This window comes from Aptenodytes patagonicus, chromosome 3 (assembly GCF_965638725.1).
Source record: "Aptenodytes patagonicus chromosome 3, bAptPat1.pri.cur, whole genome shotgun sequence".
NCBI classification, from domain to species: Eukaryota; Metazoa; Chordata; class Aves; order Sphenisciformes; family Spheniscidae; genus Aptenodytes; species Aptenodytes patagonicus.
The window spans coordinates 89,253,230-89,272,447 of record NC_134951.1 but is presented as its reverse complement, the minus strand read 5'-3'; the positions used below and the strand labels follow the sequence as shown (position 1 = coordinate 89,272,447).

Below are 19,218 nucleotides of genomic sequence, written 5' to 3'. Positions count from 1 at the left end.
CAAAATGGGAAAGAATGGCTCCTGTTATAATGACAATACTTTTAATTATATATATTCAATGAAAAATAAACTATTAGAGAATAAAATACTTCCAATTAATCGAATTAATGTAATGTTCAAACTTAAATGAAGTATTTTTCCCTTGAGGGTTTTACTGTACTATTTTATTTAGCTTAATGTAATTTAAATTATAAACAGAATGGTTTTATAAGCCCCCAGAGAAGTGTTTTTTTTTTTTAATGTATTTCCTTTGAAGTGGTTATGGAAATCGTGCTCTTCCTATATCTCTCAAGCCTGTATCTCACATACCACTTACTGCTGCAAACTAGTCAGTCCTCACAAGTTAAACATGATCAGGCTGGTGAAGTACGTGACAAGAAAACACAAGATTTTTTTAAAATGCCAGAGAAAATAGAAATTTGTAATTCCAAAACCTAATAGTCTTCCCTCCAGAAAAAGGTATTGAAAGATCTTTGTTGATAAAAGTTATGTTTTTTCAGAGGGAATGGAACTCAGCTATAATCACTCCACTTGAGTTTTTAATGCACGTAATGAAAGAAGAATTGTTTACACTATACCCTAGAGGGAGTTTCAGCTGAGAGCAATTATACTTTGTATACTTAAATTTAAATATGTAAATATTTCCATCTTTCATTTAAATCACAAATCCTTAAAAAATTTAATTCTGGTATAAAAAGTACACTTTCTTTCAGGATGCAAATTACAAATGACCAGTTTGTGTCACCTTTTTTCCTCCAAGTAATTAAAATTATTTATGAATAAATAAGCAAATATGAATGAATAAATTGAACCCCAGTCTATGTGCTCTCCTCACCATCAATAGCTACTGCAGAGACTCAGTTAAATAACTAGAGACAAAGAGAAAATTGTCTCTAGAAAATTAATTCTGGTCATTAATCATCTTTTTAAAGCATAATAGTACCCTACCTTCATGGATGAACCATTAACTCAATGCACCAGCCATAGATATACAATGGTCTAAGCTGTGATGCTTCTCCTGAAATAATGTCAAGCCAAGTCATTTCAAAGGGACTAAGCAAGTGAGCACTGTAAGATTTGGCTGATTGTGCAACTGCTTACAGCATGAACTCATGACAGCCGTAGTCACAAATTACATATGCTTTGAATTGGTTATGCCTTTTGTCAAAGCTACTCTTCTGCTCTAACCTACTACCAAAACCTATAAATAAATAGATAAATAAATAAAAATACAAGTTCTTATTAGCTTTGGATTAAAAGCGTGAATCATTTTTCAAGGGAAAATGTATAGGAGCAAGTATTCCTGTGTCACTACTCTATAAAACAAACATCAATGCTCTGGAGTTAAAACTTCTGTTCGACTTAGTAGATTTTATCAATAGCACAAAGTTTCAGGTAGATATTTAAATGTAGAAAGAATATTTTTAATTACATTTATGATTATATGTAACAAATATGAATGAACTTTAACACATGAACTTTTTTTTTTTTAAAAAAATCAACATGAATATAATGCTGTACAAACCGTCTAAGAAAAGACATTTCCTCTGGTTCTTCTTAGGTCAGACATTATCTCGTTCACAACTGAAAGTTACAGCAATTGTGTTAGAATTTGCAGTTTGTATTAGAGTGCTGACCTGTACCACAACCTTTGCAGACATCTATACTTTGCTAAAAGCTACTAAAGCACAAGCATTGCTTGTGTTAAATGACAAATGCATGTCATAGTGACCATTACCCTTGCATTTGAGGCAAGATTTTAAGATTCTGACAGCCCAAACAGCTAAGCTAATGTACCTTTGCTAAGCAAAATGATGCTGCTCCTCTTGACTAATGTAATGTGTTCAGATGAACTGACAAATTCTGTTTAATGCCCTGCCCATTTGTGGGTAGTAAAGCACATTATTTTATTATTTCTTTATACATATAATCCCTTAAGAGGTAGCATGACAGTGTAGTGTAAATCTAAAACAATCCATTAGATTTATTTGCATGAATTGCTTTGCTGTTGTTAATTTAGTATCAGAAAAAAAAAGATATTAATCTCTAGCTTTCCGAAAACTTTGTTACTACATTTCTTGCAGACAGATTATATATGGTTTGATGCTTTAACCCTTTATTTTTTGCTCACTGTTTCCCCACTGTCACATCAGACTCTAAGTGACAAATAAGACATGTTTTTACAGGGGAGAGATGTGGACTGTAACAAAATTTGCAGAAGTTAATTATTCAGGTATTTTCTTTGTTACTTTCCTTTTAGGGTAAAACTGAATACATTTCAATTCCAGTTCCTTTGGGGTACTCTGAATTTTGGCACCAATTAAAAAATTTCCTGCCAAGGAATAGTTGTGCCACTGATACCTACAGAAAAGGCATTCTCCTCAGACTCGACACCCTCTCCAGCACAATAAATGTCTTTTGGGATTATTTTCCTGCCCATCAGTTACAGCTGGGGAAGATTTTGGATACTCACAACAGGGAACATGCATCTCTTCTACAATCTAGAGCTAGCAACCCACTTATGAATTGTGACAATTTAAATTTAATTACTAAACCAGAAAATTTATGTGTTTTCAGTATTTTATTCATAGAAAATCTGTCATCCGCAAAAAATCCCCCGCCCAAACCCACAACCTTTCACCTTACACAAAATACCTGAAAAAACATCTAAGTAAAGCTGGAATATGATCAACGCAACATGAAAGGCAAAAACAACTGTAACTGAATACGGCCAGCTGCGTAACAGTGTGCAAGATACCATGTCCTAATTTCAGGATATGAAAGCAGGGGTAAGCATCATTTCAGGATTCATCTGAGACATCCGTTGTTAGTATTGAAGCCATAAAGATCCAGCCAGTATGCTATGAAAATGCTTTCTTGAGGTGACTTGGTTAGAAGCTTTCTCCAGACAGAAATGAGCGACTGAAATCTCAAGACACTCCAGAAACAATCACAATAAACTGTCAGTGTCACAGTCCCTAAAGCACGTATGTGAGGAGAGCTGTTTTGTGTGTAAGGAGAGTGTGCCAGCATGTGTAAATACAGGCCATCTACACCACTGCTACATATCCTTATTTACAGTTCCTTTCCACAAAATTAGAAATGTAAACCAAGGTGGAAGTTTTACAGAAATGTGTAAGGAATGTAAAAGAAACACCAACTGTAACGTGGACATAAACGCTGCAGCCTAGCAATTCATGTAAATTATTTTAAATGCCACTGCAACTGAGACATAAAACAGCATAACATATAACGGAGAAAGCAGTCAAGTGATAATGAATACTGGCAATTTAATCAGAACAATTTAGTTCTTTGCCTGCATTTACTCTCACAGTAAAGACTTGTTGAAACTAAACCAAGCTAGCATATCAAAACCAGAAGGAAAAACTCACTTTTCAAGAAATTGAATTTAACTTGCTGGATTCTCACCTCTACTATAGCAAGACTGAATTATTCTGCAGGGAAATCCTGGAGGTGGAATATTGGCTACATTTTTAATTTTGTCTGAAACTCATAGAAACCTTGAAGGTTTGTGCAGAAGCTCAAGATGATCAACAGGAATAACCTGAAGGCATCTTTGTCCTGATTACCAATACCATGATACTCCTCTACTGTTCTTATGACAAGCATTGAGGTTCATTCATGTAAACCTCTTCAGCCTAGCTCTTACCCTGCGTAGCTCTTATTCTGCTAGCTGTGCAGTTGTAATAACAAGAAGCTCAAGGTTTTCCAATTGCTTGAGAATTTATTTAATTCCTCTGCCGGGTTTTGTGCCTAAGCTGAAATTTGCACCACTGTAGCTGCTATTGAAGTTAGCTCAGGTACGCCTACAGGAATGACAGGCATCACTGTTCCCAGCACCTACAACAACTTAAAATAGATGTGGCAAGGACACCAAACACATTGTGACATATGATGGTCTACAGTTGTGTGTCTGTGGATGATAAAACACATTGCAAAGTTGGAGGGCCTTAATAAATGATTTTATGGTCCATAAATTCCAAAAGACCCTGACTTCGCAAAGTGAGCACTGTTGCCAAAAATCAGCTGTTTCCCGATATATTGAATACTTGGAAAGATATAATGTGAATATATATGTTTCTTTGAATTTTACCTACATGGTCCAGTGAGGAACATCAAAGCGGCTAGTTGGATCAGGCACTGTGTAGTTCTGTGAACTCCTCTTTTGGAAACAAAACTGGTAGTGTGTCAGCATGTAGGCTGTGAACAAAACAAGAGACAGAAGAATTATTAAAATACATTAAGGACACATGGAGGAGACGCAGACATAAAAGCTAAAAGGCCTCCTTTGGACCAAGAGAAGACAAAAGTTATTAATACTTTCTATTGCTGAATAGTATTTTCTTTTTTTTTTCTTTTTTTTCCTTTTTTTCTCTCTTTTTTTTTTTTTTTTTAATCTTAGAGACCTAGCTGAAAATATAACAACTCGAGCATGCATGTATCACACAGGTCTGGAGCAGTGGTAATAAGATGGCACTGACAAGTTTTTGGGCTGCTCATACCTACCCCCAAAGGGCTAGGTACCATCACAGTATTTTCAGATGATTTTTCAAACCCAGTGACCAAATTGGAGTGAGGATAACAATTTCTCTTAGACAGCACAAAGAAATCTGCAACCGAATCAGCAGGCGACCTTGGCTGGCTTGTGCCTGGAAATTGGCACCTCTAGGCACAGAGGGAGATGGAATGTGGAGCCCGCCTAGACCCTGGGAGCAGCTCGACACAGGGTAGAACTAAGAACTGGGCTCTCCTTTTCTTCCCCAAATTATGCAGTCTCTCGAGTTAACCAATTTAGAAAGCTGGTTTGGAATATTAATTTTCATGTCAGAAACATAAAAACGTATTCCATACATTATATTTTCAGCTGCATTTAACATACTGTTGCTTTAAAAAGTTGACATGGCTACAGAGGAAGCAAAAATAACAATAATTAAAACCTAAACTTTCCTCTGCAAAAGTTGTAAATTCCTGAAGTCAGAAGTGTAGGAGAAGAATTAGCCACTGACTACCATGTTCCATTTCATTATATATATAATTAGTGCCAGGTGGAACCATGTGCCATTATTATCCCATTTACTGCACACCACTGCAGCCTAAGGCTTCAAGACCCCTCTGAATAACGTAAACACAGAAGAGTGATTCTGAATCAACAGATACTCCACGTGTTCGCTGAATGTCTCAGCCTTTACCAGCACACCAAGGGATTTCACTCCCAGGTGTTATAAAAAGGAGGCAGCAGACCAGAAAGAGAACACACTGGCTATGCTGCATGCTCAGTTTCTCAGGGAAAAAAAAACCAAACCAAAACAACAACAACAAGGCTGAGATTATTAACAAACAAGACTCAGACTATATTCCAGTTCATTTGCAGAATGGGAGAAAATACACATTTACTACCCATGTACATTGCTGCATGCCAACACAGCACAGCTAACAGCTCTGATATACCATTACTCACGAAAGTCTCTCCCTCCTCTGGTAAAACAATCTCCTGGAAGACAGCAATTCCCTCCACTAACCCTGCACAGCCAAGAAGCGCAATCTGTTAGAGTGGAAGCGAATCTGAACACACCCTTATACCAAATGAAAACAAGAGAGGCTGTATTTGCGAGAAGGAGTGGAAAGGAAGCAGATCAGATGAAATATGGCCAGGAAAGAAGGAATACGCGTTATTTGTCTTACAAATCATGCCATGCAATTCTTAACTGGAAGGAGCCTGGACATGTCAGTGTGGCAAACCCTTTCATAAGAGCAGGCTTTGATACCCTCTCAGCCCAGATCAACATTTAGATGAGAGACAATCACTCCAAACCCACTTCCTGAAGCATTTCTTTTCCTCGGCATTTCTTTGCCGAGCCGTTACACTGCTACTCAAACACTGGTCCTGCCGCTGCTCCCAGACAGACAATGCCCAGGAAGCACAGCACAAGGAAACGCGTCTGCACTGAAGGTCACTGAGCAAAGAAAGCAAAACTCTCAGAAAGAGGCAAGAAGCAGCCAGGGAGTTCGCACGCATCATTTAACCGCCTCCCGCCTGGAAAGGCCTTTCACTCGGTAAAGCGACACAGAAGCTCTGTAAGGACGTCGTGGAGCCTTTGGTGGGAGAGCTCGATCTTTCGGCTCAGGAAGGATGGTTCCAGACTTCAAAACAGCAGCTGTGGTTTCAGTACTTCACTCCAGTGATGCAGCAGTGAACCCACACCTTAGTAATTCACTCATCCATTAAAACTACAGTTTGCACAGCATGTACCAAATATTGTTTAATTGAAGTCCCTAAAGGTCCTTGGTGGAACTCTTACATACTGTCACCCATGAAACAATGATGAGAATTACACTTAAAAACACTTAAAACACTTAAAAATTAATTGTTCAATTATTTTTTATACAGAAGGTATAAAGGATGAAAAGCATTTCTCATTCACACTATCAATGCAGAAAAATAATAATAAAAAAAATCTGCTTCGTGACCAAAGCTAGTTTTAAGTGACTTTTACACTTTTAAGACTGCAAAACAATTGAAAAGGGAAGCCTCTTTTTAGTTAGTTGAGTCTCCTTTTAGTTGAGGAATTACAGTTTCTAACAATTAAAACTGCTTAATAATTTCCCTCTTATCAAGTTATTATGTTTTTAGTTAGCAATAAACTAATTCATTATTAAATTAGCTTTTCAAGCTATTCTCAATAAAGAAATTTCTTCCCAGTAATTTTCTACTATATTTTAATTTTATGCCATTACTATCAAGAATCCAGTTTTACTCCCCTAACAACGCAGGTTGTGACTCACGAGCTTTGGAATTCATTGCCCTAATTTACGATAAACTAAGACTCCTCAAATAAGCTTGTGCTGTTTGTATATTCAGCTACAAAACTAATAAACTCTACTCTTGATGAAAAGCAATCAAAACCAGTTGACAACTCAGCTTGTGTAGAACATCAAGGTCCATTTGAAGCACCCACGTCAAAGTTTTATCCCCACACGTCTGTCCACCTCGGTTCAAAGTGATTCTTTTAGAAAAGGGAGAAAGGCTGTTATTTGACACAAAGCATTTGGAGGTAGATGCTTATAGTTAATGTGAGGGTGGACCTGTAATAGACATCATAAAATGCAATTGCTAACCCCTGAAATACCTGGGATAAAATCAGGGAAGGTGGAAACCTGGTTGATTTTTATTTTACAACTGGGAAACAATGGTTTGAACCATTCTTCTGTGCTGATACAGTTCATTAGTCCTCCTTTATTCTTTCTGGAAGACTTGTCCAAAAAACCCCCCCAAAACCAACGAACCCCCCAAAACCCCACCCCAGTTATCAGCATGAATCCTGAACCTATTTAAGCCAACATCAGCCACCTCCAACCTCAATTGCTACGTCTGTGCTAGAAAATTTAATTTGTGGGGTGCTTCTAGGCATTGATCTGTGCTATTAAACTGTGCGAGCGGTCCTAGCAGGATTTTAGCTTGGGCATGGTTTGGGAGGCAGCACGACCAAGGAACCTGAGTTAGGCTCTGCACACGTGGGCACACTACGGGGAGGAGGGGACTGAGATTTGTGGTATTACAAATGCATCCGTGATTATGATACCTTAAAAGATACTGCTGTCTGGACAGGCAGGCGCTCTGTGTTCCAGGTACAGAACTGCAGGTCACATTTTATGACTTGTATGATTCCTTTCCTATATTCATGAGAATCCCTATTTAAAACAAGAAGTGCACCTGCACCTGTGTGCCGCCTTTACCTTTTTATTTTTGATAAAAACTCACTTGAGACTGGAGCGTCAGAAATACTGACACTTTAAATAAGAGAACTACTTCTGTGGATATTGCGGGTATTTCACCTGAGTGTTGTATCAACAGATAAAGGTGATCTCATGCATGGGTCCTTTTTTTTTTTCTTAAATGAACTTTGGGCAATTTTTGTCTTGCTGTGAGGAAAAAAAAAGGTCTCAAAAATTGGAGAGACTTAGTTACATATTTGTATTTTCTTGCCTGAATAATCTATTCAAAAAATAAATCAACAGTACTACACATCACGTTTCTCATCCTCAAAAATGCCTGCAGGTGTACCTACACAGATAAAAGGCACTTTAATAGTTTCATGGATATAAGCCTGATGACTTTACAAACTCAGAAAAAAGGCATATTACAATATCAGCCCTGCAGCTTCTATTTCCAGTGGATTTTAAAGGGCAGAAAATCTTTTGATTCTTGAGCTTCAGGTATAAAAAAAAGTCTGCAAGCTGAAAGAGGTGTCTCTGCCTTGCACTTCTTTCACTGGATCTAATTAGAAAGAGGTTAGAATCATTCTGGACCAAGACAAGATCAAAGCCGGATGGTAAAAGATTGCAACTGCAATGTTTGTACACTTGAAAAGCCCCTCTGCGCTGATACGAGAGGAAAATATGCTACACCTAGTTCAAAACAGAATTTCTTGCTGGGAACAGTTTTGTTGTTGTTTACTTATTTTCACGTTCTTAGAGTTTGTTTTTTACCTTAAGGAAAGAGTCCGTTTATAAAAAGAGATTTTTCTTGTACTGTTGACAAAAGGAAGCAAACCACTTTCCAAGCACAAGCTGCCAAGTCAACTCCCAGCCAGCACAGGTCAGAAGTAGGTAAGAATTTGAAAAGTTGAGGTACTACAGAAATGTACAGCTTTCTAACTAGGTATCTCAAAAATGAGCACTATCAATAATTAAACTAAATATGGGTTATGAATTCAGAAGAATATATGGGAGAGTCAAAAAACTGCATTAAAAAAATAAAGCAAATTTTTTTAGAGATCAAAAGTGAAACAAAATTGTTTACAATTTTCTGGCAATGCACTAGAGAGATATTTTCAGAATTTTTAATTATTTACTCTAAAATTTGTATTGCCGATGTCTTTGGCCTGAACTCACTGCTTAAAGTTTCAAGACTAGACCTGTCAAATGGACTTTAAAAGAAGCACAAGGTTAATTTTAGCTCCATGTTTGTTACGGAAGTAGTCTGTAAAATGATGAATTGGTTGGTGTGCTCAGAGATCTCATTGCAATCACTGGCTCCCAGTGGTCCCTTCACACAAAATCCAAAATGACGGAATCATCTTCTCTCTAACCCTAGCCCAATAAACATGTTAATATTGTATTTCATGTTGAACTGCTTCAAAAGGCTACGTTAAGAAAGAACAGAATATCCTATAAATTAGATGGAAGAAGGAGGCACAAGGTCATTCTACCAACTTGGGCTTGAAAGATAAATTGATGTCCTGTGTCTGTTCTAAACACTAGCTATAAAGATAAATTCTTCCTATATTATGCAAATATCAACTAAGTCCCCACCGAACTGATTCATCTTCTGCATTTCTGAGGTTGTAGCAGAAATTCTGTAAGGCCAAAATAAAAGGACAAATTTAATGTCACACAACAGTTCATTCAACTTGCTCAACTTTTATTTTTTTAAGGATGACTGAAAACAATAATTTTATGCCCTTTCATCCAGTTTAACCGAGATAAAAATTAATGATTAGCATCCTGAATTTAGACAATGTTCTCAAAGAAGAGATGTCAATTCATAGTACTGACTCAGTCAAATCTGTTTCAGCTGCTGAATAACTAGAAGGCTTAATTTTGTTTTGAAGTTCTGAGGAGTATGGTAAAACAAAATCCAGACATTTCAGGTATGATTTTAATTTGGTAGTCTCATAGCTCAAAAATTGTTCAGCCTAGACATATCACGTTTGTTTCACTCTAGAATAGTGACTTCAGCGTTTTATTGGCAAAGTTGAGTGCCTATTTTGGAAATATTCAGTTAGATCTGCTCAGCGTAGAAGTGTTCAACTCAGTTCAGTTCACTTACAAAGCACCTCATAAGTGCACTACAGTGTCGGAATATAATCAGTTGCACAACCAGTTAGGAAAAAGGAAAATATCAGGAAGAAACAACTACTAGGAGAGTACTTCAGTTTAACTGCTCTTTATTACTGATATTTTCTATGTATCTGATATATAATCACAAAAGCTTTTTAAAATTTGAGCAGTAATTAGAATCTCTCATAGATTTTGATTCCTTCGGGTGCTTACTGATGCCTGATTTCTAGCACCTGTTTTTAAGAAAACAAAGATTATTTTTTTAAACCAAAATCTGTTAAATGTCATGTATAATTTTACATGACACTACAAGATAATCATGGCTAAACAGACCAAACAAGGAAGCTCACTATTTGGTATACAGTTATCAGCATTAATAATTTAGGAAGTGGTCCCACTTAATTTTAGATATCTTTACAGTTATAGGCATCTACCCCTGAGCTGTACAGGCTCTACACAGTCAACACAGGAAAAGCTGCCACATTAAAGGACCATTCGACAGAGCTGATGTATTTTAGTTGTTTGCCCTAGGATGAGATGAAGTAAGCCTTAGGAGTATCTCATGTCCTCCATCCATTACACAGCACATGTAAATCTGGTTTATTGAATCCCAATCTGAGTGTTCACTTCTCGTGATCATAAATCGGTATCTGTAATAACTGTTTTTACAAACCCCTTTCATCCACTGTTTAGTCTATAAATATTCTTTTCCATCCAGCCACTTAGAGTGAGAGTAGGCTCCACTATATATATAGATGCATGGATGCGGCTATTCCCAGGCACCTGGAAGGAGTGGCGCAAGTGGCATCCCCGGGAAGGGGAGGGAGACGCTCCTGCACACCCCGGGGACACCAGCAAACATGCCAGCACTGATGCAACCTCCAGTGCAAACGTCACTTTAAACGAAGAAATAAAATCCGCTAATGGACCTTGGATTTACCTCTGCTTTGGGTGTCCGTGCCCAGGTGCCAGTGGGGGGGGGCTGCAGGACGGCCTCTGTGAGGAGAGGCCGGGGCTGCCCCGTGCCGGGCACTGCCAGCTCCCGCCGGCTCCAACGGCCCCACCACAGGGCACGGCTGAGCCCCGCAGGGAAAACGTATTTAGAGAAGAACAAAGCGCTTCCGGGCAGTCCACGCAGGAGCAGGGGGACATGCCCCGAATGACCTGCGGCCCACAGAGAGCCCAGGCAGGAGCAGGTTCATCCTGAAGGACGGCAGCCCGTGGAGGCCCCAGGCTGGAACAGGGAGCAGCGCGAGGAGAACAGAGCAGCAGAGAGGAGCTGCCACGGACTGACCATAACCCCTGTCTCCGTCCCCCTGCACCACCACGGAAGTGACTCAGCAGCGGCTCAGCTGCTCTGATCCGTGGAGCGGTGCCCTGAAGGGTTGCTCTTTGGGTGGACTAGGTTCAAAACTAACTCCCACAGGCTACAGCTCCATACAGAACGAAACACCCAATGGATTGGTGAGGATCACAACCCCAGACTTTATGAGGATGCTTCTGCTACCCAGCAAAGGCAGTTTTGCATGGTCTGGCAGCCGCTGCTCTCTTTGATACCAGCGTTCAAGGGGACAGGTTGCCCGTTTCGGGTCTCGGTGGATAACAGGGAGATCTGCACTTTATATGAAAGCCTACCTGTACTTAAGCCCCAGGACTGAATACATATAGTTATGTACCATTTACAGACTACAGCAACATCTAACACGAAGCAGTGTAGGAAAAGCTGCTGATTTTGACTTTTAACTAAAATTTCTCATTGCTAAGAATGCAACTTATTGCTCGCTGTTTTTCTGTGTTACTGTGAACAGCCACGCAGGCATCAGGGCTGAGGAGCAAAAACTGAGAGAAGCACTCACTGCAGGGACATACTCCTGACCCCCTATGGGGGAACATCGTAAGTAAGTTTTGGGACTGTAACACGCCTTCACTCATGTCTGACAATCTGTTAACCTCTGTAGATCACTTGCAGCGTGGCTTTCTGTGCAGCTGAAGTTAAAGATCTGTTCTTAATTTTGTATTGAATTAGTATACAGAACTTCAGTATTGGAAAAAGCAGCTCAGCCATTTCTTTCACCGTCAGTATCTTGAATTTTGTTTGAATGTTGGGTGGGGAGAAGGGAGGAGGAAGAAAAAAGAAGAAAGCAATGGTATGTGGCAAGATAACAACCCTGACATGAAACCCTTGAGTCATGTCACATTCTGTCATTAAATTCACAATTTAATCAACAAATCAGACTCCCAAAATTACAAAGTATACTATGTCACCCCAATGCCAATACTTTACTAAAACTAGACAGACAGCCCAGAGGAAATAAGCCAACGGCTTTCCTATCACTGTTTAACTCTTCTGCTCAGATAATACAGGTTTGGCTTTGCACAGGATTTATTTAATTCTTGGAAAAAGCTTGCAACTGATTACTACTGCCCTCAGTAGTAATCAACATTTGTTGTTGATATACATTTACTCAGATGAGTTAATATGAGAAAAATACTGTAAATAACTCCAGAAGTATATAAACTCAGTTGGTGACATATAAGATTAAGCTCTAATGAGATGTATCTATGAAAGAAACAGAATGACCTATACCCTACCAGGAGAATTGGTGTGGATGAGAAGCTCTGTGCACTGTATGTAGGCTTTGAGTTCCACAGGCAATATCATAAGAACAGGCACTTCTGGTTGATTCACTATAATCGCTCCTGCGTTGCAGTGCTGCTTTGCTATTCCGTGATTTTACAGGTTATTATAGTAATGGAAATGCTGTCATCTAGACAAAATGTTAAAGTACACATTTCCCTTGAGAACTGATGCGACCCCAGTTGCATTTTCTAGCTGGGATAACCAAGTTTTTTGCCTATACACATTTCCTTCTCTATTTCAATTTAAATCAAAGAGCGGTAGTATTGTTTCTATACATTCACAGTAGAAGTGATGTGCCCTAAAGCATAGCGATTCTGTTTTTCCTGTATATACAGTTTTCACAGTGATGCTTTGGGAAGCAAAGAAGATGATGGGGTTTTTTGGTAGATGGTGAGTGGAGGTGACTTAGAATTTTAACTATTTAAGAAAAATAAGATGTCTCAGAAACCGGGGAGAGGATTCATATCTGTTTTCTTTCCCTTTACAGGCAGAGGTGAAAGTATACTGAAAGCCCATTTTCCTCTTCAAGGAAAGGTTAATCATACCAGACCAATCTCAAAGTGATGTGAACCAATGCTGCCAGCAATACTAAAATTTTCAGGTACCTAGCTAGGTTCTGTTAAAAAAAAAAAAAAAAAAAAAATCTTTAAGCCAATAACCAAATTTGAAGGTAAGAAGAAAATTCCCCAGGTTAAATTGGCAAGGACTGTTGATTTTGATTTTGCTTATTATTGCCTTTCCCTGGAATATGGCGTACAGTGTATTCCCTACAAATATGTTTTATTTAACATATTTTCTGCTTCTAGAGTCACTTAAGCTATTGGCAATGGCCTTCATTTCTTATACTCTCTCTCTGAGACATCTTGTAATTGTGGCTTTTGACCTTTTATTGTAAGTCATAAGTTACATGTAAGGTCTTCAGTGGCCCCCAGGAGCATACGAGCAAAATGTTTTGTGAACCTTTTGAACTAGACATTTACTGAATAATTGTAATGTTGGGGGATAATCCTTAGAAGCACAGGTGCTTCCATTCCTATGGCACACAATCACATTAGCTTTATGTTTCTGCTGAAGTAATGAAATTCAAGACTTAATAACAGTATTAAATTGCATAATTAATTCAGAGGCATTAAAGCACACCAAGATGTATTGAGCCAATTAAGATCTTTAGCAACATTGCTTTATGACAGTTGCTGCCTCTGGAAGGCAACACAACATTAGCATACAATCAGCCCAACCAAGGGCTCTCACTGGGGTAAGATTTTAAATTACTTAACAAAGACTTTACAGACAAAAATCCTGAGATCGTCTTCATGGGGTTCATGAGTCAAGTAAGGTCCTGATTTATTACAAGCTAACAATGAAATTACAGAAATGATGTATCTTGCTGACATTACAGAAAATGAGACAGAAAGCTCAGCTATTTTTCTAAATGCAGTAAGGGGAATAATGTCAAAGCTGGAGTTAAAACCCCCAAGGCTGAGCTCAGATAGTGGTCTTGCATTAGTATAATGAAATGCCAATGCAGAACACACAACAGAACTTATTGTGTTGGTTTTTTTTCTTGCAGAAAATGGGCCAGAACGGGTAACTTCTGAATTAAGTGACTTCAGGTGGAATAATACCACTCCAGTGTTACGAAAATGGTAATTGCATCAATTCTAAAAAACACTGCATCTTTTCCTTCAGCAATATCCCTATGGCTCAATTTCCCAGAGACGTAGAAAATGCCCTGAAGAGGGCTGTTGATACCACGTAAATTAACTACTTATTTCAGTCTGATGTGAATCACCCCTTGCAGCAGCCTTTCTCCATGATCATAGGAAAAAGCCCAATGGCTAATTTAGATTAAACATCCAACATCTGAACAGATAACTTTAGGCAAGTTGAATTCCACCCAAAACTAAGTCAAGAGTCTGAATAAAAATCTGGCATTTTCCTTCTTATAAAGCAGTGATACAGTCAAGATCTGAAGATTTTTCCAAGACAGCAAATATCACCTTCTTCACAGCCATCTGAAAGTGGTCTGAAATCCATTGATTGCTAAACTAAACTTCTAAAGCTTATATCAAGTCTGCCAAAGCAACACGGCTTACTCAGTAATTCCTATATTTCTACCTGATTTGTTTGGCTATTGTTTAGTTGACAGCACTTCTGAACAGAAATCTAAGCATTAAGAACATATAATGAGAAAATTAGTTTGATGTCACATACAGGAATAGTTAACATTTTATGGTTTTCTATCATAACACCCCCAACCTTTGTAAACATATGTCAGCGGAGAAATTAGTTGGTTTCATGATTCACAGTTAAACTTTGGCTTTGCCATGAACTCTACCAAGGACAGTGTGTTGTTGAACTGAGCCCTGAAGCAGAGTGGAGAGCAAGGTGTTACTCTGCACGTCTGCTCCAAATTCCCTCCTTGTTCCAAAGATAACACATTCCTTAACCATTCTTGTCCATGGGAAAGAGACTGTCCTTGCACTGACTGGATTATTCTGAGAGCACAAAGCTACGATACCACACATTCAGCACCACTCATGCCACCTTTCTTTCCATGTAGGGGTGTTGGTGGTCCTGCAGACATCTTCCCCTCCTCTGTACACCTTGGTACAGCATAGCTCAGCTCCAACAGGCATTAAGGCAGTACTTCATGCCCTCCTATTTTTTTAAACAGTGCTGCCAGCCAAGTAAATGTGTTGCTTACAGACAGGAACACAAACTGCTTCAACTCTGCATGTTATCATATTCCTATATTTATTCATCTCTTTAAAAAAGAAATTGTCTGTATGTGCTTTTTTCCAGTTTAGGAATCAGGTCATAATCTCGTTCTACATTAAGTCAATGAAAGAAATACAGTGTCAACCGCCATGGAGCAAAAACAAGGTAAAAAGAGAAGCAAGCGTTCCTAATTGCTCAATATTGGTCCTATTCTGGAAGAAAGCTTGGCAAAGCACTGATGAAACTGCTTCCGATGTCTTCTATTCCTTTGAGTAGTACAGTTTTCTTATGGGGAGCTAATTTAACGGGAATATCAGTTCAAACAACAGGGTGGTTCTACTGTAATAGCTAGTCATTTTCAAGGACAGCCTTTCTACCTTGCAGCAAATAAATAAATTCCATCTACAAAACTTTTTTCTCCACCATGTAACTTCAAACAAGTGAACTTTTCAAGGCCCTGCTATTTGTATGGTTACACAGTGTAAGAATAGCTCTTTCTCAGCCCAGCAAACAAAAGGAACAACTGGGAACGTTTTAATAAGTCTGCAAATTCAAAAAGCAGTGTGAAATTATGAAAAGTGTGTTCATGCCTCAAACACTGTTATATATGAATTAGATGTAAAAATGTCACCTATTTAAAAGCATACCACTCTGTGCTCTGAAAGAGCATGTGCTCGTGATGGGTAAGAGTAAGAGTACAGCAATGCAAGCTCTGGTAGGGTAAGCCTTCAACCAGGTGGAATCGTCTTCTTATTTCGGGCAGAGAGAGTGGCTGTTGGTTGTTTACTTGCAAACTTAAATGAGATGCATTTCAAAGCAATGTTAACTGAGACAGAGATTTGCTCAGGTGCAGAGAATAGAATTTTATAATGGACACGACTTTGACAATTGCTTTTACTGAAAAGAAGCCTATCGTTTCACAACTGTGTAGCATTCAAATGACTTGGTAAACTCATGATACTTTCTCCAGTAAATCAATGTGCAACCAAGGTGTGGCTGTTTACTTTAGACACGACCTTTTCTCTTAGATTTTATACTTCAATGAAGAAGCATGTTCCCCTTGTTTAGGGGAAGGAGGGAAACTCCACTCTGAACAAGTATCTTTCACAGTTTGTTTCTGGTCCTTCTAACGCTGCAGCAGTACTTACTAAATGATAGGGCAGATTTGCTGGGCTTTACCCTAGTTTCTTCTCACAAGTCTGAGATTATTAAAAAAACCTTAAATTCACATGAGGTTACTAGAAAAATAGCTCACCATCAACATACTCTGTTGCTCTGGAGATTATTGCCCGTATCCTTGCCTGCCAGTAATTCCAATTACTAATTAAAGCTGCTCCAACCCAACTACTCTACTCAACTCATAAGGAAGAGGTACAAGGAAAGAAGTCACTCCTCCATTTCTGAATGCACCTCGCTCGAGATGAAGTGTCAAGATCACTGTTTCTTAAAAGATGATGTTGATATAATTTTGCAATAAATCTATGCATAGCATTTATACTTATTCACTCTTAGACACTAAAGCTTTTAGGGGAAGGACAAAACCCCAACTCAACCAAAAACCAACCAAATATTGCCAGGAGCAGAGAGTTTAGGGAGATCCTGAATTTGCATTGTACGGTTGGAAGGAATTTGTAGGCTTTGCTGAAATAATGCTGCTGCACCAAGCACCCTGAAAGCCTCGGTGCCAACCAGTTTGTACAGCACAGCAGTTCCCCTGGGCTCCTCACACAGACCAGCGAGTCTTATGCCAGGATTAGTCCCAGAGTGACAGAGGAACCACACAGGTGCTCCAAAACAAAGCCTCACAGAGAATTTTCCAGCTACACTTTTCTTTATTTCCCTTTCCTTGCCTTTCTTAAATATAGGAACATTTTTCCCCTAACTTATAGTGCATGACCTATATGCTCTCTAGTCTACCTCTATCTCCTGGTTTAAGAAACTAGTGTGCCGAATCCTCCTACAAGAATTGGTAAGATGGCTATACGCTCTGCGGTGGCACATTCCAGAACACTGCACTGCAAGTCATACCAGAAAAATATATTGAGCTGTAGCTCATTCGCTAAACGGAAATTAAATTTTTCTTCTGCCAGGGAACAACTAAAGTTTCTTATGTCCAGATTAATTGTACTTACTAACTTTAATTTTCCAGCCACAGGATCAGAAGATCAGCTACTTTTTTTTGGGCGGGAGTGTTGATCTGCTTGAGGGTAGGAAGGCTCTGCAGAGGGACCTGGACAGGCTGGATCGATGGGCCCAGGCCAACTGTATGAGGTTCAACAAGGCCAAGTGCCGGGTCCTGCACTTTGGCCACAACAACCCCAGGCAGCGCTACAGGCTTGGGGAAGAGTGGCTGGAAAGCTGCCCAGCAGAGAAGGACCTGGGAGTGTTGGTCGACAGCCGGCTGAACATGAGCCGGCAGTGTGCCCAGGCGGCCAAGAAGGCCAATGGCATCCTGGCCTGTATCAGAAATAGTGTGGCCAGCAGGAGTAGGGAAGTGATTGTGCCCCTGTACTCGGCCCTGGTGAGGCCGCACCTCGAATACTGTGTTCAGTTTTGGGCCCCTCACTACAAGAAGGACGTTGAGGTGCTGGAGCATGTCCAGAGAAGGGCAACGAGGCTGGTGAGGGGTCTGGAGAACAAGTCTTCTGAGGAGCGGCTGAGGGACCTGGGGTTGTTTAGCCTGGAGAAAAGGAGGCTGAGGGGAGACCTCATCGCTCTCTACAACTCCCTGAAAGGAGGTTGTAGCGAGGTGGGTGTCGGTCTCTTCTCCCAAGTAACAAGCGATAGGACGAGAGGAAATGGCCTCAAGTTGCGCCAGGGGAGGTTTAGATTGGATGTAAGGAAAAATTTCTTTACTGAAAGAGTGGTGAAACATTGGAACAGGCTGCCCAGGGAAGTGGTGGAGTCCCCATCCCTGGAGGTATTTAAAAGACGTGTAGATGCGGCACTTAGGGACATGGTTTAGTGGGCATGGTGGTGTTGGGTTGACGGTTGGACTCGATGATCTTAGAGGTCTTTTCCAACCTTAATGATTCTATGATTCTATGATTCTACTTGGGAATTCTTTATCTGTAAGAATTTAAGTCAAAAGATAAAAAGGTCCAAAAAATCTTTTAGCAAATATATAACATCAAGAGTAAACTATAGATACAGATCAAGTAATAAAGCAAAACAAAAAAAAAAAGAAAGAAATTTAAACTCTACATCGTTATAATACCTCAACTGATGCTGAGGAGTGTTTTGTCCACCTGACCAAAGAAAAGTCTGAGATTTGTAAGAATTTTCATCATGAAAAACCTTATTTGCTATTACATAAAAGTTCTTTTACTTGTTCAGAAATGAGAAAAATAGCAAATTTCTACCTCAGGTTGACATATACCATATCAAATACTAACATTCTAGCAAGGAAAGGAAAAAGGACAATTAGAAAATGGCCTAATTCCTCCTAATGCATTATCTGTAACTTCTCTGATTTCATCTTTTTCACTTGCATCAATAAAAAACAAGTTCCTTTTACAACAAGGTATACTTACATCAATGTACTGTTAATGTTGACATTTTGAAGATTACTTAAAGTTCTTTTTATTGCCAAAGGAATTCAAAGAATCCAGCCAGATGCAGTCTTTTTGATCCAGGTTATTTCTTCAAATAGAGCCCAAGCAGAAATTAAAAGTATTCCAGTTTTATATGCTTAATTGAAATTGAAATGATTTTTTGACCTTTCAGAGTTTTAGCTATAATCATGTATCAATTTATGCAGAAAACGTTTTGGAAAATAGTTGTTCAAGTGAGATGTGGTTTTGGTTTTATCCCCATATTTTTTCAACTTTTTTTTAATGTGATATCTAAACTTCCTCAAGTTTTATCTTCTGTTTTTCTTTTTTTTTCTAGCAAGTAGTTATCAAGACAACAATCTTGATTATCTAAGACAATAATCAATGACAAAAAACAGAAAGCAGGTATTTTACAAATAACTGTCAAGTCCACTTGTGTGG

The 19,218-nt window shown here is 39.0% G+C and overlaps 1 protein-coding gene across 1 annotated transcript in view; it reads right to left on the bottom strand.

Annotated features, from left to right (window-relative positions):
- Positions 1–19,218, bottom strand: part of CHRM3 (cholinergic receptor muscarinic 3) — a 201,664-nt gene that overhangs the window by 132,318 nt on the left and 50,128 nt on the right. The window contains exon 2 of the mRNA XM_076335540.1: positions 4,119–4,221. Within this exon, the coding sequence (XP_076191655.1) occupies positions 4,119–4,216 (98 nt within the window). The 5' untranslated portion in view covers positions 4,217–4,221. The remainder of the gene's footprint in view (positions 1–4,118; positions 4,222–19,218) is intronic.